This window comes from Uloborus diversus, chromosome 9, assembly GCF_026930045.1.
Source record: "Uloborus diversus isolate 005 chromosome 9, Udiv.v.3.1, whole genome shotgun sequence".
NCBI classification, from domain to species: Eukaryota; Metazoa; Arthropoda; class Arachnida; order Araneae; family Uloboridae; genus Uloborus; species Uloborus diversus.
Window position 1 is genome coordinate 91,041,259 of NC_072739.1, and position 26,324 is coordinate 91,067,582.

General features: G+C 32.0%; 1 protein-coding gene across 2 annotated transcripts in view; it reads left to right on the forward strand.

The window, feature by feature from the left end:
* LOC129229880 (origin recognition complex subunit 4-like) overlaps positions 1-25,989 on the forward strand; it is a 44,618-nt gene extending 18,629 nt beyond the window's left edge. Inside the window, exons 1-3 of one of the 2 annotated variants that reach the window (XM_054864258.1) lie at positions 12,618-12,740; positions 19,901-19,987; positions 24,695-25,989. In XM_054864258.1, coding sequence (XP_054720233.1) covers positions 24,716-25,969 — 1,254 coding nt within the window. In that variant the 5' untranslated portion in view covers positions 12,618-12,740; positions 19,901-19,987; positions 24,695-24,715 and the 3' untranslated portion in view covers positions 25,970-25,989. Of the gene's footprint in view, positions 1-12,617; positions 12,741-19,900; positions 19,988-24,694 lie in introns of those variants that run through there. The other variant, XM_054864259.1, reaches the window with a different exon arrangement.
* Positions 25,990-26,324: the final 335 nt, after the last annotated feature.

Genomic DNA, 26,324 nt, shown 5'->3' on the forward strand with positions numbered 1-26,324 from the left:
AAATAAATTCATAATTTTGCTGAAAAGGGGAAATTTATCATGTACTAAGCTGCTGGGAAAGGGTTTTCTTAACTTTAGACAGATACCTAAGATTCCACATCTTTAACAGATAAAGTTCAGGATGCAGCTCTTTTTGCAGCCATTAACAACTATGTTGATATGACAGTATTTGTGCATTGTACTTTAATAACACCAGTCCAAATACTGGTATTATAAGCTAAATGAAGAAATTTCTACCATGTGCTAATAAATAGAAAATGATGGAGTAGATAATTAGTTCTGTCTTCGAGGCATGAACGGGAATTACATTCTGTCCTGAAAACTGCTGTTGAAACATTTTCAAGGATGTTGGGATTTTATTGGTATCGGGAAGTATGAATCAGGAACTTCATTGAAGGTTATTGAAGTAGAAGATATAAATAAGAAGGCACACACACAATCGAATATACAAACAAATACCTAGAACAAAATACCATTATCAAACAAATAAACCAATTCCCAATCCCAACTCCCACAGGAGATTGTAAGACTGTAATGAATTTGTGGAACTGAAAATTATTATTATTATTTTTTTTTTTTTGCTGCTCCAGCAAGTTGGATTTATTTCACAGGGAGCAATCTACCATGCCTGGTGGGTGCTTTTAAGTCGTATATTTTTCCAGATCTGGACATCCCAAACTCAATAGAAATTTATTTCATTGCTTGTTTAGCTTCATTAGATAGCTGTCAGTATATCAACAAAAAGACTGATTATACTGGTGACTGCAATGTAAAATGAAAATCCTGCTATAAAAAGTAGAAATTACTCTAAGAAAATCTGTTGAGTTGAATTGAATCAAAAAGGAAATCTTAGAAGATTTTGTTACAGATAAGTCAATGATATTATTTCAATTGATAGAATTTCAAGTTGAAATCTTTATTTAACAATGCAAGGAGGATAGCTTTAAACAAATAAAAGGATTAATTAAAGTTCTACAAGTAGTAAATGATTATACCAAACTTGAAATTGCTCTTATTAAAGACAGCGGGTTGGTTAAACCATGGTGAAAACCATCAATTACCTGATACATGTTATTGAAAGTCTAAGTACCCTGCTAGCAGAGACGGAAATCTAAGTTTTTGCAATGATGATGCAATCTTAATTTCAAATATTAAAATCAATGTGTACTATTATTAAAACTTTGCAATTAATGGGATTATTTTAAACGCTTTCGTTAAATTTGAAGAAATCGCAATTTTCTCTATACAGTGAAGCACCGTGTATACGTTTCTCTTTTATAAGTTTTTATCAATTATACGTTTTTTAAATTGGTCCCTGCAGAGTCTGATACACATTAACATACACCTATTATACGTTTTGTCATTTGGACGCTTTTTTCCTGCTGCCCCTTCAAAAACGTATAAACAGTGTTTCACTGTATTTTCTAAACTTTGAGGTCCTTGAGCTACCTCTGAATATTTTAGTACATTGTTCAAACTTCTCATGTATAATTTTTATAGTAAATGGAATCAAATAAAAGAGTCAGACATGCAAAAATCGGAATTTCTTTTTCAGTTTTTAAGCTCCTCCCTAATATATACCTATAATAGAGAAAACTTTTTTACACTTTCTGAAATCAGAAAAGAAAAAGACCTTAATAATGCCTTTCTCCTTGCATGATGAGAAAAATAAACTGTAAAATAATCATAGCTTTTGAGAAACAAAATAAGTGGAAAAAGTCTTAGAACTTTTCCCCAGGTCGGTAGTACTAAAAAACTGATTAATGTATCAATCCAGACACATTCTTTCGCTTAGCAAAAAATAGAAACCTTACATTGTTTAGCAGCTGCAAGGAAGCAAATAGTTTTTAAAATCCTATTGGGGAGGGGGAGGGGGAAGCGCAGTGATGGAATGTATTGAACAAGTGCATCATGCACGTTTCAGAATTCGAAGCTCAAATCTTGTTGAAGACCATTTATGCAACGACATTTCTCCAACATATCGTAAAATATTTTCCAAAACACAACCCTGAAAAATCGTTTTCTTTATACTCCCTCTGGCAATTTCCCGGAATAAAATTAAAGAAAAAACAACCTCTCCGAGAGCCAGGACTTTGGAAATATTTCCTGTCTTTTATCTCTTTATCCTTTTTTACCTTCTACCATCGATTTTCCCTGGACTTGGTGCTGCTACCAAGAAAAAACGCCACTGTCTTTTTTATTGTTAAGTTAATGTTACCTTCCCTTTCAAACTTTCATTACGATTTATTTTACCCACAAGTGGATCTTTCCAATACTTATCTTACTCTCATTCCTACTGGATTTTTTTTTCCTTTCCAGTGTGTTGCCAATCCTAAAAAGCTTTCTTTTGATGGAAAACTGGTTTTTCCTTACGATCCGCTCTACAAGAAATAAAACTTTGAAAGATGGAATTTAAAACTTTGATTCAGAACAAATAACAGACGTTTTAAGCAATTTCGAATGCTGAAATAAATATCAAAATATCTTGGGAATTATTTTTTACACCCAATTTAATAAAATGAAGCAAAATTCCTTTTGATTTCATCGTTCGCTTATAATTTTTGTGGTGGAATTTCTAAAAGCATGAAAGTTTTTTCTTTGAACAAGTGTCGAAGGCGGATAAAATATTACTTTTGAATTAGGATGATAACAGCTTTTTTCCTGTCCCTCCTCACTTCGTTTTTTTTTTCTTCTTTCTTTTGAATTCTAGATTATTTTCTTTTCTAAAGAAATAAAATATAGATTCAGATAGTTTTTTAAATGTTGATAAAAGAGTAAAGAAGCACTATTTTTCTACATTTCAGAGTTGTTTGAAAATTCAATTCGAACCGTATTTTCAAAATATGATTGAAATTTATCATAGGAAATTTACTATTGATTCCAATGATTATTAATATCGTTTTGATTAATATTTATTGCTGATGTTAATGTTACTAAAATAACTCTAATTGTTTGATTGTGGTAATTGTATGTAAGTTGTAAAATAACAAATATATGTTATTTAACAATTACTAAAACTACATTAGGAGTCGGCCAGCTTTGAGGTTGAAGGGGATTCGTGAAATTGACTAAGGGAAGGAAGACGATAACAAGAAGTGAGACATCCCCCATTATTTATAAAAAATATGCCATCTTTCCTCGGCTGTTCATTGCTCCAAGTTTATAAACCAATCTTATCTTTCAATTTTTTTAATGATCAATAATATATGATTCTGATAAAAATATACCTGACCTTGAAAGAGTTTATTTCCTGCTTGTGGATAAAGAGGAGGAAGTATTATGTTAGCAAGCACCAATAACCATAGCAATAGGTTATTGGCAACGCAAAAACTGGCTTTCCTTGACCCTATTTTAAAAGATGAAATTATCTAATTATTTTTACATCAGAGTTGGCAGAGGGATAAAGAGCGTGAAAGCTTAAGAGCCCATGAATTAAATAAGACAAATTAAATTCAAGGATATTAAATAATTGTGAAAAAACGTCCCCTCTCCGTTTACCTTTTTTTTTTTTTTTTGCTTTTTTTATCACTCCAAAATTTAGTGTTTTATTTTTTGTCCCATTTATGTTTATGCTATTTTTCATGAATGTGTTAATTAATTAATTAATTGCTTTTTTGTTGACGTTATATTTCCCAACATACCACAAATAAAAAGCATTATAGTAGCAGCAAACCCAACCTGGCAGCAGAGGGAAGGCTTATGCAGATCCTAATCACATTACGGCACTGCCAGGTCATATTTGCCCAAAGTCCCAACTATAGTTTTCAATTTTCAAGTACTTTTGACCATTCGAAAGGGATCTTTGGGGACTACTGATGCTATTTTGGAACTGCTGTCTTCGACTGTACTTTCGGTCTAATATAGGCCTAATGCAGAAAAAATATAAACAGCTAAGGTTGTAAAGCACAAATTTACAAAATATTGTTTATACTTTTACTTTATAGCACAAATGTATTTTTAATGTTTTACTCAAAGCGCATTCACATAATCCATTATTCAACGAACCCGAAAAGGAAACTAACAAAAAGGGGGGAGAAAGTGAAAGAATATTTCTAATTAACTGTGCAAGAGGGAAAATGAAAGTGAAGTGAAATTTTGTTTAATCAAGCTACTCATGAAGTACACCCGTCATTTCAAATTTTATCATGAGGGAGAGGGTTTAACGGTTGGTGCACCAAATACCATGTTTTATCAAATACCTAACATTAGATTTAATTTTTTCAGCTGCAATATTTGTATTTTTATTTTATGTCAATTTAAAATAGGAAATATTTATCTATTTTGTGTCGCATGTGAAATGCAAATGCAGTTTCATTTAACGTCTAAATTCATCTACACATTAAATATGATTATTAATTTAAAATGAATAAAAAATAAACCATTCATCAGCCAGCATACAACATCTAATATTCGTCCTCGAGCATTAATTTGAATTTTGAGTTCTTGAAACCAAATTAAGTTTTCAGCAATTACGAATTGCGATAGCAACCTACTCGTTGGGTGTCTTGTTTCTACAATTGGCTCCTACCGCAATCATAACAGCGAGAAACATAACTTTAATTCAAGACGTCAAAATTAAAATTAATGCTTGGGGCTGGAGGTTAGAACTTGTGTGCTGGATGCTGTTTTTGTCTAAAGAGAATTGTGGAAATTCGAGAGAGAATAGGGTATAATTTAATTCGATTTCGGGGGATATGAACATCACTGATCAGGAGGAGGTCCCGGTCAAAGTGACCGGGGCTTTCGCGATAACATCAACTTTGGGGACGATTAGCAATTCGTGATTACTCAATACATCATTCCAAAAACAAAAGCAAATTAATATAGTAAATGGCTATTTTTTCTTGTTTTTATGTTTATCTGCAACCTACAACTATGCATAAATTGATTAGTATTTTTTTTTCCTGCTGTATGATAGAATAAACTAGTAATTATGATAAAATGTTATGCTATAATCAATGACTCTTGCACTTCCCTTACATACAAACACAAACCCTAGTTGCTTAAAATATCATTATAATTTACAATTCATTAAAGTGATTTTCTGCTTACGAGCCATTGTCTGTAAGAATCAGGCAGGTTACGGCATTTGTGATTGTTGACATTTTTAATTTTTCTTATTTTCCCATATGTTGTTCCTAATCAGGAATGTAATGTTTGTGCAAAATATGAGCTTTGTCTGCCTTACCGTTTTTGAGGAATTAAAAGTTTTAAATTTAGGGGGCGTGGCACATTTTTGCGTGTTTTTCAAATTTGCAGATTTTAAAGTTCTTGTTGCTTTAAGCTCCCCTATAATGATTTGGATTTTTAAATTCTATACTATTATATGGTCTTCTTAGATACTATTACAGCTGTCAAATCGGTGTCACTACGAGGGCGACGGCCACGAACTCCGTTTAAAAATGACCGAAAATGAATTTTTTTACTACATTCAATGCCAATTTTCTCAAAGCGCCTTCATGGTGACACCAACGTTTTTACATAAATTCCTAGCTACACTTGCATGCATCAAAAATATGTAATAAAATTGGTGTCACTATAAGGGCGCCAGAAGATATTGGAACTTTTATGTGATAAATTTCACAAAAATGCAAATGTTTAAAACCTAACTACTACTCTCGCCCTCATAGCAGAGATCTGAAACTAATTAAGTTTGATAACCAACATGTTCGTCTAACATATGAATTAAAAAAAACGGTCACTCCTATTACTTTCGAAAATATAATCATTCGAAATTAGTTTGTTATGGAGTTATTTAAAAAAAGACTTTTCTAATTCGAATGGCTTTTTGCACGGTTTGTTTTAAACTTTAATATACAATTACAGTAGTGACACCTAAAATAATATGTTTCTAATGCTTTTTATAAAAAAAGCTTTATAAAAAGCATCAGAAACACAGTAAATCTATATATGTACAGATGAACGTATTGTGTAATGTGCATCATAGGCTAAAATAGTCGTACTAATATTCATATTTTTATACCATACTAATTTTTTATCTGTTATTTTTTTTAAAAATGCAACTATTTATAACATAATATTTTAAATAGTTATAAACATAATGTGTTATATAGCGAGCATTCAGAATCTGAAACATAATAATTTGAGGATGACGTAGACTAAAACAAAGAAAACATAAAAAATCAAATCACCCAGTTTCAGAAAGACGGTCAACTCTTATTGATATCTCGTAATTTTGTAGCATTAAAGCTCGGGAAAACATGGTATCCCGAAGAAATAGTAGAAGTTGACCATTTGCAAGTAAAGGTCAAATGCATGGAAAGAAGGATTGGAATAAATAAATTTATTTCACTGGAAAAAAGGCGAGTATTGGCATGATAATCTAAACATATTATGCACAATAGATCCACCTGTACCTATTAGTCCAGTTGCACACTTAGGGTGAAAGAACCTCCGTGGGAAATTTCGTGAGGAAATTGTGAGACAAATTCTAATGCATTCCTTATGGCCTATATAATTATGCCTCACCAGGTGTTTTGCTTGAATTTGTGTCAGACGACCTGTGTGCCGTCATTAATCCAAGATGGTTGCTGCACTAGATATTGATGAAAATTTTCGGTTTTGACTCATTTTTAAGGCATATTATGAAAGGTTTTAACTTTTATTATGTATTTAATATTTTAATACTATTATATTTCAAATTAAAAAAAAATTATCTGTATAAAATAAATTATTTATTTTGTTATTTTTAATTTTCGATACAGATTTTATGAACTTTTTTTAGTAAACAATAGCAGTTAAAAATATTTTGGAAAGCTTGTACGATAAAAATCAAATTTATTATTCCAAAAAACTTGTAAAATTTTTTGAATGCACGTGTTTTTGGGGTTATAAGAAGCAATTTTTTTTTAAATGTAGAAAAAATTTACAACTCCGTTACTTAATAGCGGAAGCAATGACAATTTTATTATATACATTTTTTGTGCTCTAAGTAATGAATTAATTATTTAAACTCTGATTTTAATTCAAAAATATAGATTTAAAAGTAAACAAACAGGTCTTACTTAAAGTGTCATCAATATCGCTTTGTTGGCTGTGCTTTTCACATAAGTCCTCATCACCTCCACACATGCAAAGTTCAGTGCATGCAATGTTTTAAGATTTGCATTTGCATGCAACTATGTATTTGCCCTTTATGCAAATGCATTGTTTCATGCAAATGCAATTTGGGTTTACTTGTCTTTGCTACATCGAACTAATTTCAAGATGGATTCAGGTGCACAAGGAAGTACACATAACTGAAGCATAGAAGTTGTCTTTCTTTTCCCATCCGAAGTCAAACGGTGATAAGAATTTGGGTGCTGATGGTCAGCAAGACGCCACTCTAATACCTGATAATGTGCTCTTAAAATATATGAGGACAAAGATGTTCCTGTAGGGGGCAAAGTTTCAATTTGAGCCCACTGCTTGGAAAACATGAACCAACGAAGTTCTCCAATACCTGAAATCTTGGTCAGCGGCATATACAAGGAGTAAATAAATCCTTCAATAGCAACTTTATCTTTTGCATTAAATTCTTCGGTTGACCCCAGATGACTCAGAGCACCAAGAGTTTTTGTTTGCCGTCTTATAAATTTTTCAAAAAGATGGTTTCCCTTCTCAGAAAGTGAACCTGTTGTATCACATCCTGATAGAGCATGGAGTCCTAATATTCCTTGAGTTTTTTCTGGTCCTAATGCTGTCATAATGCCTTTAATATCTCTCTTTGTGTTTTTTTATCTTTTAATGCTTCCCCATATGCTGAATATTTGGGCTTACTTATCTTTGCAATTTCATAGGACGTTATTTCAGTCAGAGACTGAGGTAATGTCGAAAGGGAATGGGATGCTGAAGGTATGGTAAGAGAAAGTGGAATTTGTCTATCCGAGTCTTTTTTTTTTTTGTTGATAAAGTACCATTACAATGCCATGCAAAGTACCCTTCCCATAAGATGTGTCTTCAAGGAAACCAATGTTATCTGCAGCACAAAATAAAAATCTTGCCTTTTTCAAATCAGGAGGAATATACATCCCGTCACTATCATCCATGCGCCTTATTAACCCATTTGCTATCTATGTTTCCAAACGTAGAACTTTGGCATAATCAATCGAAACACCTAGTTTATGTAAAGTATCAATTATATATTTGCTTCGGGTAACAGAGCACATAGTAAGGCCAACACCTACTTGCAAAGGCATATCTCGGGCGTGTCGATGAACAGTTTCTTTCGATGCTTGGTGCGGAGACAGTATTATATACATGAATATGTGTGATGGTCTTTTTGCTTTATTCAGCACGATATTGTCCTGCATCTCAGAAATAGAATTAATTTCGAATTTTCCGCTGCAGCACCATTTGAAAAACTGATCAACTTCGATTGGAACGGCATCAACTATCTGATTCTGTTCAAGAGGTCCTGTAAATGTCCATTTCTGGTCAGATGAAACTGCTTTGCGTAATATGTTTGCAGCTTCAAAGATAGTTCTCATGTTTTTTCCAATGTCTATAAAATCATCTTCTGCATTAGATAGGGTAATATCTGCAATTTCCTTTAAAGATACGCGTTGCGACTCATTTACACTTGTTGGATTATTATAAATAAAGCGTCTTCAATTTCCTCTTGAATGAGATTTTTAATTTCCTTTTGCGTTCTATTTTTTCCTAAATTTTTATTTGCAATTGACTGATAATTCATTTCAAGGTCTGCTATTGTAGTAACATTTCCCTGAACAAGAAAATCATTTAATGCACACAGGAATTCTACGTCTGTTGCTTTATTAGAAATAATGTCATGTTACTTTGTTACTACATCAGGATCGCATTTTTTTCGGAAAACATTAAATATATGTTTTGCTCAGCAATATTTATGGTGTAAAATGTTCTTTGCATGAGAGTCTCCTGGATCTGTACAGTCACTGAGTTTAATTTTGAAAGTTTCATTTTCGGAAATTTCAATGGTTTTTTTTATTTGCTGACCTGCAGAATCTGTTTTTATCGCCACCAATGGTTTTCTTACACCGCCTTTTCCGAGGCAGAAAAACCACTTATTTTTGTCACCAACGACAATTTTGGATCTCGTTGTGTGTAGCCTACAACATTGTCTTCATGAATGGAAGTAGAACAATATAGTTTATTCTTATCCATTTCGTGAAATCTCTTACTTCTGTCCATGCTTGCTTTATGAGTGCACTTCTCTTAGCATCCTGCATGCCTTGCTTTTTTCAAAGATGGAGGCAAAAAAACTAGTAAATGAGTTTTTGGGAGAGAAGACATCGTGAATAAAATAGCAGTGATAAGTTAAGGAAAAAATAACCGTACTTGAAGATTTACAGACTATTCACCAACGAACCGAGAAACAATACTTTCTCTACGCAGAAACTTTCTCTTCTACTCCCCCTACAAATTTTAGGAGTTTAGGGGGTATACGGGTTATTAGAATTCTGTCAAACGATTATACAGTCAAACTTCGTTAAAACGAATTCAAAGGGACCTTCAAAGTGAATTTGTCTCAACAGTAGCTCGTTTTATCCGAAAAACAATAGTGTTCTGCGTGTTAAGTGATTTTCAACAGAAGGACGGGGATCGCAAATGTAGTTCGCTTTAGCAATAGTTCGTTATAATCGTGTTCGAATTAACGAGGCTCGACTGTACTAATGTTTAGTGATCTTAGCCTGAAAATTAAAGTATTTTTAACTGCGAAAGTTTACCCGAGGTACTTTTAAAACAGCTAATTCTGAGAGCCAAAGTGAAAAAAGAAGATTTATCAGAATTTTTTTTAAAAATGAGTTAATAAACAAAAAAATTAAATATTTTGTTTTTAATTTATAATAAGAAGATAAATAGAGTATTAATCAAGTGAATTCACCAGAAAATTATCACAAAATACCCAAAAATTAACTCATAATTGCAAAAACTCATTAAAGCCGCCATCTTGGATTGATGACGTCATACAGGCCGTCTGACACAAATTCAAGCAAAACACCCGGTGAGGCATAGCTACACAGACCATAAGGAATATATTAAAGTTGGTCTCACAATTTCCTCACGAAATTTCCCACGGAATGTAGTATGCCCCCCTACTATATATCAAAACGAGCATTTTCTATTCAAGGTAAAGACGCTCTTACTGCCCAAAGCTGTTTATGTTAAACGTTAATTCTTTTTAATAAATTAAAAATAAATATGGTCAAAAACACTATCTGGGTGTGATAAGATTAAATTAACAAAATACACAAATAAGCAAATAAAATAAATTGAAAAAAAATAATGAAGCCTTATAGAGGTTAATTGGATAGACATAGAAATTGATAACTAGATTATACAGTTGTATAATTTAGTTCAAACTTTGTAAGAAACAGCCATTTTAAGTTTGAAAGAAAAAGTAAACTATAGATTTCTCATTACAACAACCTTTTTTTTAAATTATGAGTAGTGCAGAAAACGAAAAGGAATAGAGGTAGTGTATCATTTTTTTTCCCTGGCTAAACAGATTATGGTGTAGAAGTAATTGGAGCCCACTTTGCTAAGGATTTTCAAAGACTTTGGAGTTTCAAAGACTTATCTAATTATTTTCAAGGACTCTAGAATAAATAAAATTATTTAACGCACTTCATTTGTACTTTCCAGTCTGATATTTTAGTACTTGATTGTAAATTTTTACAGTCCTGTTTGTAAGAAAGTAGACTTTGTAAGAAATAGCTATTTTAAATTTAAATCAAAAAAGAAACCATAGATTTCTCATGACAACAACTTTTCTTCAGTTGCAAGTGGGGCAGAAAACGAAAAGAAATAGAAGTAGTGTGTATTTTTTTCCGTGCTAAACAGATAGGTAATACGCAGAAGAATTGAGATAAAAGCAATCAATACAAAAAAAAAAAAAAAAAAAAAAAAATCCAAAATACTGCATTCGGGATTGAATAAATAGCAAAATATGAAACATGTGAGTCACAAAAATTTATTTCAAATAATATGTTACAAACGTGAGAACCATGATTTTTACATTTTTTAATACAAGATGTGGCAAGGAGCTGAATTTGACATATTTTGGCATTCCTCCCCCTCTACCATTTGTTAGAAAATTTAAGGTTTGTAGCCACACGTTTCCAAATATTCAAGGTTTTCAAGCACTTAAAAATGAAATTAGTTTTTTCAAGCAATTTCCATTTTTTAAGGAACGAATCATGAATTTTTTTTGGGAGTTAGGGACCCACTTCAAAGAAAGGGCCCTAAGCAATAGTTTGTTTATCTTATAGGCAAATTCGGCCCTGTTTGTAATTCACTCTTACCTGCAGATTTTTGCTTGATTTCTTTTTGTAATTTTTACGAAAATTCGTCAGTTTTTACGGTTAAAGGATTTTTACGATTTTACAAATCTTTGTTAGGTTTTTATAGACTTTTATAAAATTTCAGCAAATTTTTCCAAAACTTTTGATGACTCAATTATTTAGTTTTCAATAATGACAAGGACTGACTCACTTAGACTTAGATGATTATGACTTACCTCCCTTTTTAAACAGTATTTATAAAGTAAGTAAAATTGTACTCTCCCTCTAAGTAAGAAGATTAATTTAATCAGAACACTCAGATAACTGAAATTTATTCAGTTTGTGATAGTATTTATTCTCTCTCTCTCTCTCTAGAGAGAGAGGGGGGAGAGAGGGGGGGGGGAACTATGTTTTTTATAATTTCTCAAAAGGCCAATTAATCTACTAAGAACATAAATATTATGCACAAATAATACTTTAAATGTGAACACAAATCATAACGAGTAGATCGTTCTGTTATTGCGAATGGGAGGGGGGGGGGGTCCCCTTTGCTTTAGGTTCATATTTGTTAAAATAATCGTCAATTATTATAAGTGTTGCAGCTCGTTTAGCCTATATTTTCATTCATATACTTGCCCAAATGGTTTTCAGTCCAAAATAGTGAATTTAGACATAATTTCAGCACTCCAGTGACAGCTGTACTATTTGTATTTAATGTTCGTTTTTTTTCCTCCTTTTCATTTATCCAATCAGAAAACGACATTCGCTTTTCTCTTCATTTTCATTGAACTATTCAAAAAAGAAAAAGTCATGATTTTTTTGTTTTGAGATTTTGGAAGATGTGTTGTTACTGTATAAAGTCCTCCCAAAACTGGGGGAGCACTGCCCCTATGCCCCCCTATAAATCCACCTTCTGAACTATTGAAAAAAAAAAAATAATAATAACTTTTTTTTAAAATTTTTGGAAGATGTGTTGTTACTACATAGTCTTCCCAAAACTGGGGGGGGGGGCATTGCCCCCCTCTGCCCTCCCATAAATCCGTCCATGCATTTATATTGAAAAAGAAGAAAAATGACTCCCATATTTATGCAAACTGTAAATGTAAGTAAATACATTAATTTCTCAAAGCCAGGGGAAGAGGGGCAATCGCCCCCTCTCGACCTTCTTTACATGGCATAACTGCACTGAATACAAAAATTTAGGTGCTTTAAATTTACAAGAAGATGCGAAAAGAAGAGGAAGAAATAAAAAAAAAAGAGGAAAGAAAATATTCCTTGGCGAGTACTTGATAAAACTTTATTTTTGGGAAGAGATACTTCTACGCAATGGTAACCCGTACTATTCGCCAAACAGCCATATGAAACAAGCGACCGACGACCGTAGACTTTTCCCGCCTTTTATTGAATCATGTGTTTGTTTATGTTGTGTCGTCGCACCACTTTTAAGTTTTTCAAGTTTCTTTAAATTCTCTCCAAGTAAGTGTATTTTTGGAATTGTTACTATTTTGAATGTCAGTTCCTTTAACATTTGCATGTATTGTTGTGAATGTGATAAATATGATTGAATTCAGCGTCGACGTTTTGATGCTGAAAAGGTTTTAGGCTACGGTAATTAATACTTGTAGTTGTCGACATTGACACATTGTCAATGATTTTTATAATTGCCAAAACGTTACAAATTGCAGTGTAATAATTGATGATCATTGTTATTTTTTTACAATTTAGAAATGTAGCTGAATTGTTTGTTACTGGGGCATTCCAAGGTATTTTTGACATTTATGTAGAGTCCGTAACGTGACTTTTTTTGCCATAACTTTTTAGTTTACTGTTTGATTAGCATATTATTTTATTTTGATCTTTTCCTACCAACACACCAGCTCAAATTAAAATAATTTGCAAATCAAACGGTAAATTAAAAAGTTATGGCAAAAAAAAGGTCACGTTACGGACTCTACATAATTTTAAAAATACCTTGGAATGCCCCTACTAAAATTTCCTACTTAGTGTATTGTTCGTTCTTGGGTTTTTCGGCGCAATTCATTTATTGGGTTATATCAGGGCCGGCGAGAGGTTATGCCAGCCAAGTCGGAAACTAGGGGCCCGACTTTGAACCCGAGTTAGTGCTATAAATTTAAGTTTTTATGGGGAAAGATGACCCAGCGACCAAACTGATAAGGGTCCCGCCTTGGCTCTAGGCGGTCCTGGGCTATACTGCGCCAAAAAAAAAAAAAAAAAAAATGTATATAAGTCTTGAATGTGATTTCTAGTTAGTGATTAGTGTTGGTCAGGAAATAGGTTCTTATTCCTAAAAAAAATTCTGTGCTGCAGTTGTGCAGCATAAATTATATTAGTTTACTTAAAGATAGTTAAATGATTCTTTTTGTCCTAAGGTTTTGTGTGTTTTGCTTTCGTCATAAAATATTTTCTTCATAAATGTTTTTTTATTTGCCAGAAAAAAATGGCAAGGGATAGTGTTACATTTTGGAGAAATTCTGCTTGTTTCAAGTCATTTTCTATGATCAAAAAAAAAGGGGGGGGGAGGAGATATATTCCTAAGTTCTCCCTCCAGGTACCAAGGCTATTATTAGAAAGTGCCATTATTCAAGCATTACATGAGTTTCTGGCTTCTGGGGCAAATTTTTGAAAATCCTAAGTCCTCAAAATACATTTTTAAAGGATATTAATACTTTTGGGTGGTCATGACCCCCCCTTGGGATCCAGGCCTACTGGATCAACCGCTGCTTATTAAATTGTTTTTGCAATAATATTACCAACCTAAATCAATGATACCTTAATTGCAAAAGGGAAGATGAAATAACTACACAACAATCATTTATTTTTATTTGATACTTGACTGGTCTTTTCAGGCATCAAAAGCAAAATTGATTGTCAATATGAAGATCTTTGGCCATTGAAACTTGGTTATCTGAAATTCTTGTGCTCTCCCATGGGATGGGTTTTGAAAATCTGTGAGGGTGCTTATCTCAAGTACAAAAGGGGAAACACGTTTCAAAAGAAAGGTCAATTTCGGAACTCAAACCTAATGAAGATTTTTTTTTCCAATTAAATAACAGGGTGGCGACAGATCAGGGAGATCAGGGAAAAGTCGGGGAACTTTATTAATCAGGGAAATATCAGGGAATTTTGAAAAAATAACAAAAAATCATGGAAAATTGATTTTATGAAGAAAAAATTTTTTTTTTTGCTTTACAAAATTAAATACTCTAATTCCCTACGCATTTTCTGCCAATTATCGGTTCAAAAAAGTAAAATTAATGAGGTGCGATTATACACTGCCGCATATTTGTGCATCTTTTTTCCTCAACGTCAAAGTATTGAATGTTACTTATTAACCACAGGATGAACTTATTAAGATTGCTTCTGTGTCTGTTAGGTTGTTAATTTTACCTAGCTTGAAATTTTCTTTTACACTTTCAATGCTACGTAAAATAAACAACCATACAGGCAAAGAGGAAGCCTTCATTAATGCCTTAGCTTGTTGCCTTTATTCCATTGTCTCGAAGTAATTAAGTACGTAATCACAATTTCAAGAAGAAATCTTTGGTGGTTTTTGAATTAATACTATAAAAGCTTAAAAGTTATTACTTCTTTGGGTTTTTAATTTAATTGCTAAAATAGAACTTTCAATTAAAAAAACTTTGTTTTTTACCGTTATACTATTTGTTGTCGCCGCAGATTATAAAGGTTTTCTTTTCTTCAGACTTAAGTAATTTTTTAATTTTATAACCAAGTTGTATTCTTTTATATATTTTGATATTAACTAATTGCTTTTTTTTTTCTTGCATTCAAAGTTGTTTGTTACAAAAGCAATCTAAGATTTTTTTTTCGTTACATACTGAAATAAATCATTTGAAATAGAGTTAACTTGTGAACTTAAGTAAATACAGGGGCGTAGCTAAGGGGGGGGGGGTTTTGGGGACAAAACCCCCCCCGAAAAGTTGGTCTCAAAAAAAAGAGAAGAAGAAGAGAGAAGAGAAAGAAAAAAAAAGGAAGAAAAGGAAAAAATTCCAAGCGATTATACATATATATATATATATATTTATATTATATATATATATATATATATATATATATATATATATATATATATATATATATATATATAAAAGAAGTAACCCCCCCCGAAAGTCGGGTCTAGCTACGCCACTGAGTAAATATTTTTATTTTTTTATTGTTAAAATGCTGTATTCATTCATTAAAACCTATATTCTTGATTAGAGAAAAGCTCCCTATGAATGGATGTCAAATGGTTTCATCTATTTTGCATAAATATGTCAATTAGTTAGATAAGAATAAATACAAATACAAATACAAAAGTGACGACCAGCAACAGGCTCTGGGCCCAGCTAGACTGGTCCTAGTCAATTTACAATCCCCACTGAAGATCAATGGCCCTCTTAAAACTGTCTACTCCTTTGCTTACCACCTCTTCCGGTAAGCTGTTCCAAGGTTCCACTACCCTGCTAAAATAATAATTTTTCCTAATATCCATGTTAGCCTGAGATTTAAATAGCTTAAAACAATGACCCCTTGTCCTGTTTTCAGTGCTAAACTTTAGCCCCGTGACATCTTTCGTTTTAATAAATTTAAACAGCTGAATCATGTCCTCTCGGTCTCTTCTTTGCTCAAGACTGTACATTTTTAGCCTTCTAAGCCTGGAATCATAATCTAAGTGGGAAAGTCCACTTATTAGCCTTGTAGCCCTCCTTTGAACCCTTTCTAATACATTAATGTCTTTCTTAAGATAAGGAGACCAAAACTGAACAGCATACTCCAAATGGGGTCTTACCAAACTTCTATATAAGGGCAGAAGAACTTCTTTAGATTTATTTGAAATAGATCTATTGATAAACCCAAGCATCTTATTGGCTTTGTTGCTAGCAATGCTGCACTGTTGGCTAAACTTTAAATCCTGACTTATTAGGACCCCCAGATCAGTAACTTTGTCTGCCTGACTAATGACTGAACCTTGCAAATAATAACTTGTACACTTATTTCCATGCCCTAAATGTAGCACTTGACATTTCCCAACATTAACAGCCATACCCCATTTATCAGCCCACTCCGTAATATGATCTAGATCCTCTTGCAGCTGATTTGCTTGTTCTTCATTTTCTACAGTCCCCATAACTTTGACATCATCAGCAAAACAATTCATGTTCCCAGAAATATTTTTGTGAATATCGTTCATAAAGACAATGAACAAAACAGGCCCTACCACTGATCCCTGAGGAACCCCGCTTAAGACCTCACTCCAATTAGAATAATTTCCCCTTACAACTACTCTTTGTTTCCTTCCGGTCAGCCAATTTAACTACATTACTTCTATTCTTTCACTATTACTTTTTATTCTTGCAACAATTATTATACTCTTTGAAAACTTAGTTCAAAATAATTTCAATTACTTTTAGTTCTATCATAAATACACATATGTTTTTAAGAGTAATTTTAATAGTTTCTTAAATTTCTTATGCTAAGTGGTTTCCAAAAGTAAAGTTTTTTTTTTTTTGTATTTTCTATAATCTTTCCATGTATAAAAATTTAATATACTATTTTGTTGGTTTTTCTTTCCTTCCAAAAACATTCTTTTTTTTATAACCATTTTATTAAAAAAGTAGCATCTTTTTAAAATATATCTTTAGTTCAACAACTTTACACAACTTAAAACGTTTGAAATACTGCATTTAATACAAACATACAATGGATTTCAAGTAGAGAAAAGAAAGAAAACCATTATCATTGGTAACGTAAATCAGGGAAATTTGGTGAACTTAATCAGGGAAAAGTCAGGGAACTTTTTTTCACAGTTCCTGTCGCCACCCTGAATAATGTCTAAAGAGTGCTTAAGTTATTCCTTAATAAAAAATACTTGATGAAAACTATCAAATATTGTTATACTCAATGTTTAAAATTTTTTTATTGTTTTTTTATTTTAATTTTTTAATTTTATTTATTTGTAAAGTACATCCTTATTTATCCAGCCCTCTTTTTTTTCGGCCGGGTTGACTTTGAAAAGAAAATATGTTTACACAGATAATTGTAAAATGCCATAGCAATAACATAAGTTTGCCGAACATTCCCTTTTTATTTTAATTAAATGTAACAGTTCCTGCATAGATTGTATATACAATAAATTATAAGTTATCTAACAAACACCACCATAAGTGGCTGGTGCACTAAAATAGTAGGTAGTCAAAAGAAGTGTGATGTTAGAGAGCGTGGCGCCTGAAAATGTTTTTCTTTTCTTATGTAAACTTGGGTGTATATGTTCAAGGCTGTTATCTTAACAGATTCTATGACTTCCAAAAAATGGAATATGGCCTCAAAAATCGGGACGGGTGGCCACCGCAGACTTTCCCTGTCAATTCAATGTTCCATTTTTATGAAATACTATCAGTACCTGCATGGTTTTGCCCGTAGTAGAAAAATAAAAGGTCATTTGGTTCGTCTGTATATTTGCAAATACAATGAAGCACTGTTTATACGTTTCTCTTTTATACGTTTTTATCAAAAAAAGTTTTTTAAATTGGTCCCTGTAGAGTCTAATACACATTAACCTACTTAATATACGTTTTTTCATTTGTACGCTTTTTTCATACAGTCCCTTCAAAAACATATAAACGGTGCTTCACTTTAATGGATCTTGAATTTTTTACCAATATGCTATGTTAATTTGCTCGTCCATGTTTGGTAAGTTGCTCATCCAGGTTATGGTAATTTATTCGGTAAAATGGGCTTTAAATTGGAATAGAAAAAAAACAAAATAAATAGATTTTCAAAAAACTGCTTTAAGGTGCTTACCCGTGTGCTACAAACTAATTTTGTGCCAAATCATGAAAATTGGCCAAATGGTCTAGACGCTATGCACATAGCAGACAACCAGAGATTCAGACACACTGACTTTCAGCTTTATTGTTAGTAAAGAAGATGAGAAAAGTCTTCATAGAAAAGATTTCATAACATATATCAATACTCTATAAAAAATCATTTTTCAATTGACCATTAGATTTTAACTCTGAAAAGTGAGGAAGAGGGGGGGGAGGGCTTTGCTGCCCCCCCCCCCCCCCCCCCCCCGTATGAGCTGCCTGTGAAAAGCACTGCAGCGGTACTATAATAATAAAGCGTTAAACTGAGCCATGCTTTATTCAAATGATATAAGCAAAGACAGTGGACCAATTCTTTGTTAAGAAATGATGTGAGAAATTCTTTTGATATTTTTTGCTATCTTTTAAAGAATTCCATTTTATTTTGTTTGAAAAACCCCCGTACCCAGAGGGGGTGGAAAGGGACCTATATGGTTCCCCTCCCCAATGATCTATCACCAAAGTTGAAAATTCTCAGGATAATTTTTTGTTATACTACGAGCCCCGATAGTATGATCTTTAAAATCATTAAAATGTGCATGCTAATATGCACTAAAAATTAAAGAGATATCGTCACCTCAAAGCAATAGTAAGATGTCTTAGTGTTATTTCTGGGATTAGACATCTTACTGTTGCTCTGACGCGATGATATGTAATGCAAATCATTTTTTAAGTAGAAAATAGCTGTTATACATGTTGTTATACATAATTGGCTTTTCTATTTTTGCACTTTGTTAGTAAGGCGATAAATATGTAATAATATAAAAAAAATTACATACATAAAATATATTAATTAAATTATTAATTTGTTTATTGTTTCTTTATTTATTTATTAAGTCATTCATATGTTTTATTTTTCATTTTGTCCCATGTAAAAAAGTAAAGCAAGAGGGCACAAGTATGAATTTGTTCTGATGAAACATTATTACAAACTGTTATGATAAGTTATTAATGCTAATAACTTATCAAAAAAAAAAAAAAAAAAAGGAAAAATATTTTTCGTTTTAGAATTTGTTTTATCTTGAATTTCCAATGGGGGGGGGGGGGTTGGATTTAAAAAACGTTTTACTGTTCTTTACATCAGCTAGAATTGAAACCTAGTGGTTAATAATCAAAATTTATACTCAAAGAATTTCTAATTGTTATTGTAAAACTTGTATCATCATGTGTGACAATTTTCCTTTTATAAAAAGAAAAAATTCTACTTGAAAATTCGGTGTGTGGGAGGGGGGAGAGGGGGTCATGACTATTACCGTTAAAAGTAGTTTGTATTTTTGAATCCTGTATTTGCATTAAAACTCAGTCTCCTTTTACCTAGTATTAAAATACAGCTATGGCAATGAAATGAAAATAGCTAAAAAGTTACCAACATCAAGTAATTAATACCTACCAATTTTTGATTTTTATTTGATTAAAATAAATAAAAAATCTGATTTAAATAACAAAAATCCGATTTCTTTGATTTAAAAGAAATAAAATAAAAAATAATTACAAATCCTGGGTTGCAGGAGGCTGATAAATTAACTAGGATCAGCCTAGCTTGACCCAAAGCTTGTTTCTGGTTTTCATATTTGTATTAAATGTTGGCTTTAAAAAAAAAAAACTTCATGCATAATTTTAATGGTAAAACAAATTTTATTCACATTATGTTAATGCTCAGAAATTAAAAATGTACCAAAACATTATCTATCTCTATTATTGATAGAATATTTTACTACTATTTGTAAACTTAGTTTTTCATTTACTTTCTAGAAATGCTTTATTCCAAGATCGTGGAAGAAGTAGGCTGAACTGATACTAAAACCCTCAAGTTAAAGCATATTTATTTCTATTTTATTGGTAAGTATAGCTTATCTTACAAAATTTTAGTTTGTTCATGAACATGTGCAAAATAGTTTCCTTGATATGGGGAATTTGTGGCATGTTTGTCCGCTTTTCTAAGTCTGATTTTTTATCTTGTCAAAAATAGAAAAATTAGTCTGCTTTTTTACCATAATATTGTGTAAGTAAATTATGAAAATCAAAAATGGATTTTCATAACAATGATTTATTAGTCAAGACTTTGAAAACGAATGTAGTGCCTGATAAGAATTTCATTAAAAAAAATTATTGATGGATTTTCAGATGTAGTCCATTTCCTATTTTAACTGTTTCTTATTCAAGCGTGTTTTGTAGTTTTAACTTTTTCCCAGTTTTTTGGAAAGAGAAGGAAAATTCTGAGAAACTAGTACTAAAGTATTTATTCTGAAGCAAACTGCAGTAAAGTATGAGTTTCAAAAAATTGTAAGTTAATTTTTAAAATAATAGATAAGCGCTGAAAAAATTCAGATTATTTTTAAATGTTTCGTAAAAAGTTATTTAGCGTAATTTTTGTTAAAAAAATATTCGCTTCCAAAAAGGCTTTAAATTTAACAGTGGCGCCAGGCCCGGATTTACATACTTGCAGAATGCAGACCGTTCAATGCGGAGTGGAGGTGGAATGCAACTAAGGGAACGCCGTCCTTAGTGGCATAGAACTCCAGTAGGCAGCAAGGAACCTACTGATTTTTTGCGGGAGACCCAAACTTTATATAAACGTGCCTGGGGTGGCGTAAAAGGTTTTCTTAGCACTGGATGCCAAACCCCCTCAAGAGCAGTGGCAAACCAATCCCAATTACTAAGAAGGCCCCTAAAGCAAGAGCAATTTCCCAAAAAAGAGGAAAATACCCCTCAAACACCTTCTAAAAATGTCAAAGTTTCAGTCTGTGCCATGTCCCCCCCTAGGTGGGCAACTGGCCTGTCAATTGTAAGAACATGATGAGCAGAATTGCAATTCATAAAGAATCCTTCACTTGAGGGTGAACATTTTAAACTAGTATTTTCTTGTTGTACATTTCTTTTTCCCTTGATTAATACAACTATCACATCCAGATTTACTTTCTGGGGTAGGTTTCTAAGTCATAAACAGGAATGTTTTTTTTTTTTTTTCCAACAGCCTTCAATTATTTTAGATTTTACAGGGCTGCCACTGATGACTAAAAAATCAAATAAAGGTACTATCAAGGCAAAGGCGACTATTTTAGCCGAAACATGGGCAAAAACGACTATCTTGCAATCAATTGTAAAAAAATAGCAACTATTTTAGTAAAGAAGCAACTAAAATCCAAAAAAAAAAAATGTTTTTTTTATATATTTCTTTATTAAAAAATAAAGAAAAAAATGTAGAGGGAAAGAAACTAAAATTTGTCAAAAAAATCCGTAAAGTTTTAACAGGTTTTTTGTTCTTCTGAAGGCACGTGTTTTAAAAAGTAAGGAAATGAAATGTGAGAAAAATGTTCACAATCATAAGTGGGATATTAATATTTTTGTATGAAAAGTTACAGTTTTTCAATCACTGCTTTTGTAAAGGGTTAGTTTTTGCGCTCTTGATTTTTTAAAACAGTTTTTTCAGTGACTACCATTTTTATTAGCTGTTGCTTGTATTTAAAATTTTTGTCAGTAAATTTTTGCTTCTGTTTTTCTTGTTACCTTATTACATTCTGAAAACAAGTGCTATTATCCATGTGATCAGAAATATCGCCAATGTGATATTTCTGGCCTTTTTATGTAATCAGCCTTTTATTAACAGTCAAACCATAAGAAATTATACTAGAATGTGTCAGCACTTGTTTCTTTAGAGTTCATTTAAAAAGGTTGAACTAGAAAGCATGGAGAAGGGTTTAAAAAAAAAAAATAAGGGGTTGTGTTAGGGATAATTTTCTGAAGCAACCCCATGGTTTGAGCACAGTGGACCCTCCTTTAACGCGGTTTCGACCTATGCGTTTTAAAATTTGACACCTTTATTTTATTTTACCCGGATGCGGCAATGCAAACAGATAAAATTTCCCTCTTTCAAAATCCAATCTCTTAAAGATTGGAGATTACACGTAATAAACTGCATTTTGGCATGCTAATAATTGAGCTTGTGCCACTAGATACATTTTATGGGCTTGGTTCCAGAGCTCTTTCCAGAAGTAAAGTTATTAAACTAACACAGTTCAGAACTCACTGGAAGAAGAGCTTTTAGGAGTGACAAAGGAAGACAAAACTAAGGAAGACACCGATACACAACCAAAAACGTTCACATTGAAAATTCGGAGTTATTTCTTGACAATAGCAAAAAATATTTCTGATTTGTCAGTGAAAGAAGATTCTATCATAGGAATGACGCAAATGATCAGGGATGCATTAATGCTCTGCAAAGAATGCAGAGAAAAATTCTTAATGACTACCAAAAGACTATGATAGCTAGCTTCTTTTCATAAACAGAACACAAAATTAATTTGTTTTCTTTATGCATGTTGTGCATAGAAATCGTTATAAGTACACATTAAACTTATTGTACAATTAGTCGTCACTAGAATGAAGTCCTTTTTTTTATCTACGTAACCTAACCCATATTTTAACACTAATATTTAATTTACGCAGCATTTCCCTAGAACGTAAACCCTGCGTAAACAAGGGTCTACTGTTCTCCAGTTTTCATACCATGCAACCAAGATTTGTCTATTTGTCGAAATATTATTTCATTATTATGACATGGCTACTATTATTTTTTAAATGGGAGACTATGTTAGAAACTATTTTCTGCATTTGGGGACTTGTTCATATTATTGGCTGTTGAAGCAAATATTTTAAGTATCCCTGAGTAGTTTCATTCAGGAACATGCATGACATTTTAAAAATATATAAAAGGAACATATTATAAGCCATAAGCTATTTTCACTGGATTAACTATTTTTTCTATAATAATGTCATTGCTTCAAAGCAACAGTGGGATATCTTACTGTTATTCTTGGTATTAGATGTCTTACTGTTTCTTTGAGGTGACGATGTACAAAAATGGATGCTTATTTATGTGTGTGTATATGTGTGTACAACTTAGACACAGTTTTGTATTCCCTCCCCCCCCCCCCTTAGCATGTTAATGAAAAGAATATGGAATATAATTTAATATAATTTAAATTTTGGTTTGTTTATTTTCTAGTTTAAAATTAATATAATATTTAAATTGCTTTCTAAGTTGAAAATTTTGAAAAAAAGTCCTAATATTTCTCTATATTACTCGACTATTCTATCAAAATTAAATAACTTCAAAATCTTTTTGTAATCAGGAAACAAATCAATTACAACTTTTAATAAATTTACTTATATCAAAGGTATAATTTATTTAAATATAAAAAGAATTAGATTTAAGTTGCAATATTTTGTAACAGATTTTAAATCACTTGCTATATTAGTGTTGTATGATTTTTTTTTTCAATTTATAAATCAATGTTATTAATATAAAATTGATAATGAAAATAGTTATTTAGTGCATAATTTATATCATTACTATTTATTTTTATTTAAAAAAAATTCAATTCATCTTTATTTTATTGCGATTTTCCATTTTGCCATGGTTTTTTCCGCTAAAGCAACTGCAAATTCCAAAAATACCAACTCTAGGGTATTTCCTTATACAAATCCAGTTTGGGTCTGTGTGTTAAGTTTTACGTAAGTACTTACTTCTTTACATTGTGTACACTTTAATATTTTTTTCTATTTGAGTAGCTAATGTTTTTAATGGCCAATTTAATAAAATCATTTGTACAGGTTGTGCTTTATTACTAAAAGCTATGGAAAACAATCTGAATTACCCATGTAGTTTCATAATATAATTAGGACCATTTATTCAAATATTTCATAAATATTAGGGCTCAGAAATATATTATGATCTGCAGTGTGGTAAAAGCAGTGATTTCTTTTTTGAATAAAATGAAATGTTCATAGTTTTTCAATAAACTTAGACAGCTTAGTTAATTGAAGCCAAGTTTGTTAACCCCTTAACCAGCTTATTACTTTCAAGAATGCGGTCATAGCAAACCGGTGCTTAGTGTTTATTCAAGAAAATTATATAAATAAAGCTCTTTGTACAATATGGGTATTTATTTTGGATTTTTGATTTTTTTTTTACTGGAACTGTGTACGCTCTAGCCCCAAAATACAGTGGCAGATTTTCTGATCTGGGGGCTGTTGCAATGCATTTTTTTCGGCGGCCCTTTCTTTGTCTGTCATAACACAAAGTTAAACATTTATCTTGTGCAGTTTTGAATCCCTTACAGAGGCTCTTACGGTTGTAGTGCCCCTCAAAATTACAACATGGTAAACTCACCAGTGCCAAAATACCTCATGCATGAGAAATAGGAGATGCAGACTCAGCTCAGGATTTTACCAAGAGCGAGTGGAAAGGGATTAGTGCAATGTTTTTTGTACTTAGAACGACATATTCTAAAACTGAAAACCATTTAAAAAAAAATATTTTAGTCAATGATTTTTTTTTAATTGCACGATTTAAATCAACAAACCCTGGTTTCTATCCCACAATTTTTTTAAAGTACCTATTGGATTAAAGCCCTTGGGTAAATGAAAAGGTACTGTGTTCAGCTTTTTTTCCAGAAGGTATTAACTTTTTCAAAGCTTGGAATGATATACATTAATAAATACATTTATATGTTTGATAACCTGAAAACAATAAATATTTTTTAGATAGCATTCCCATACATTATTATGGACTCGAAAGCTTGGCCAGAATTGTGCAGAACTCTTCGGCTGCAGCTGAAACCGCACGGATATTGTGGTCATCTCATGAAATATTTTGAACCGAAAAAGCAACATCTGCGAGAGATGGTTGAAAGAACTGCTATTATGGGTGAAAGCAACTCTGTTCTTATCATCGGTCCGAGAGGAAGTGGTAAATCTGCCCTACTAGAGTGTGTGATTGAAGACATCTTCAGCCAAAAATCTATAAAGGATAACATGTTTCAAGTGATGTTAGATGGCTTGATCCATGTGAATGATAATTTAGCTTTGGAGGACATAACTAGGCAATTGAAAATGACTGAAGATAAAGCATTGGGCAGTTTTTCGGAAAAGCTACGCCTTCTCTTGTCTGCTTTGAAAAGTGGTAACAAAGAAAGCAAATCAATTCTGTTTGTGTTAGATAACTTTGACCTTTTCTGTGGCCATAAAAACCAAACCCTGTTGTACAATCTCTTTGATGTTGCACAATCTCGGCAATCACCAATATGCGTTGTTGGCATGTCTTGTAGACCAGATGTTCTTCAAGTGCTTGAAAACAGAGTAAATTCTAGATTTTCCCATCAAAAAATTCTTTTGTATGATGAAATGACATTAGATGAATATATTGAAGCAGCTAGAAATATACTAAGTCTTAAAGACTTTACAAATGTTAAATTTCAAAAAAAGTGGAACTCTGAAGTTGGTCTTGTTTTGAAAAATACATCTGTGCAACACATCCTTGAATGTCGGTTTAATTACAGCAATACAATTAGGGATTTGAAAGAACTTTTGTTCTTAGCTGTTCTTAATTTTCAAAATTCTAAAAAACTTTCAGTAGAGGATTTTGAAATGGCTCACAAACACTGTATGGTCGACAGCAAAGCCGTTCTTATTCAGGGTTTGTCCATTCTGGAACTATCTTTAGTTATTGCAATGGTACATTTAACAGAGATTTATGATGGTGAGCCATTCAATTTTGAAATGGTATTCAATGAAACGATAAAATTCTTCAAGAAAAAGATGATGTGGAACCTGGAAAAAGCCGTTGTCATGAAAGCATTTGAGCGCTTATTGGATTTGGAAATTGTAAAAGCTTGCACAGAATCTTCTGCAAATATTTTGAAGCGTTATATGCTGGTGAGACTCTTAGTTGATGGGAATCAAGTGAGAGATGCTGTAGCAAATTATCAAAGTTTGCCTGTGCCAATTAAATACTGGATTGAGTCTTCAATTGTGTGCTAATGTATGTACATTTAAATGAATTAAAGAAGTGAATATATATGAAAATTGTTTTCTCATTTTTGTAGCATTGTCCTATAAGCTAGGTTTGTTAACATTTTTACATTATAAAACACCATGCTAGAATTATAGTAGTTCCTTTAGTGTGCTCTTTCCCCCCCCTTGTCTTGATAAAATATACTTTCATTTGCTGTATATTTTTTTAGTAAAATAATTAAGGTAAACACACCAGTAGTAGCTAGTGCTTCAGTAGTGCACTAGCTATATATATCATGGTTTATATTTGGTATTATATGGTATATAGTTCATGGTTTATATTTGAAAAAAATAGTATTCCAGGTCTCCCAATGGATTCAAA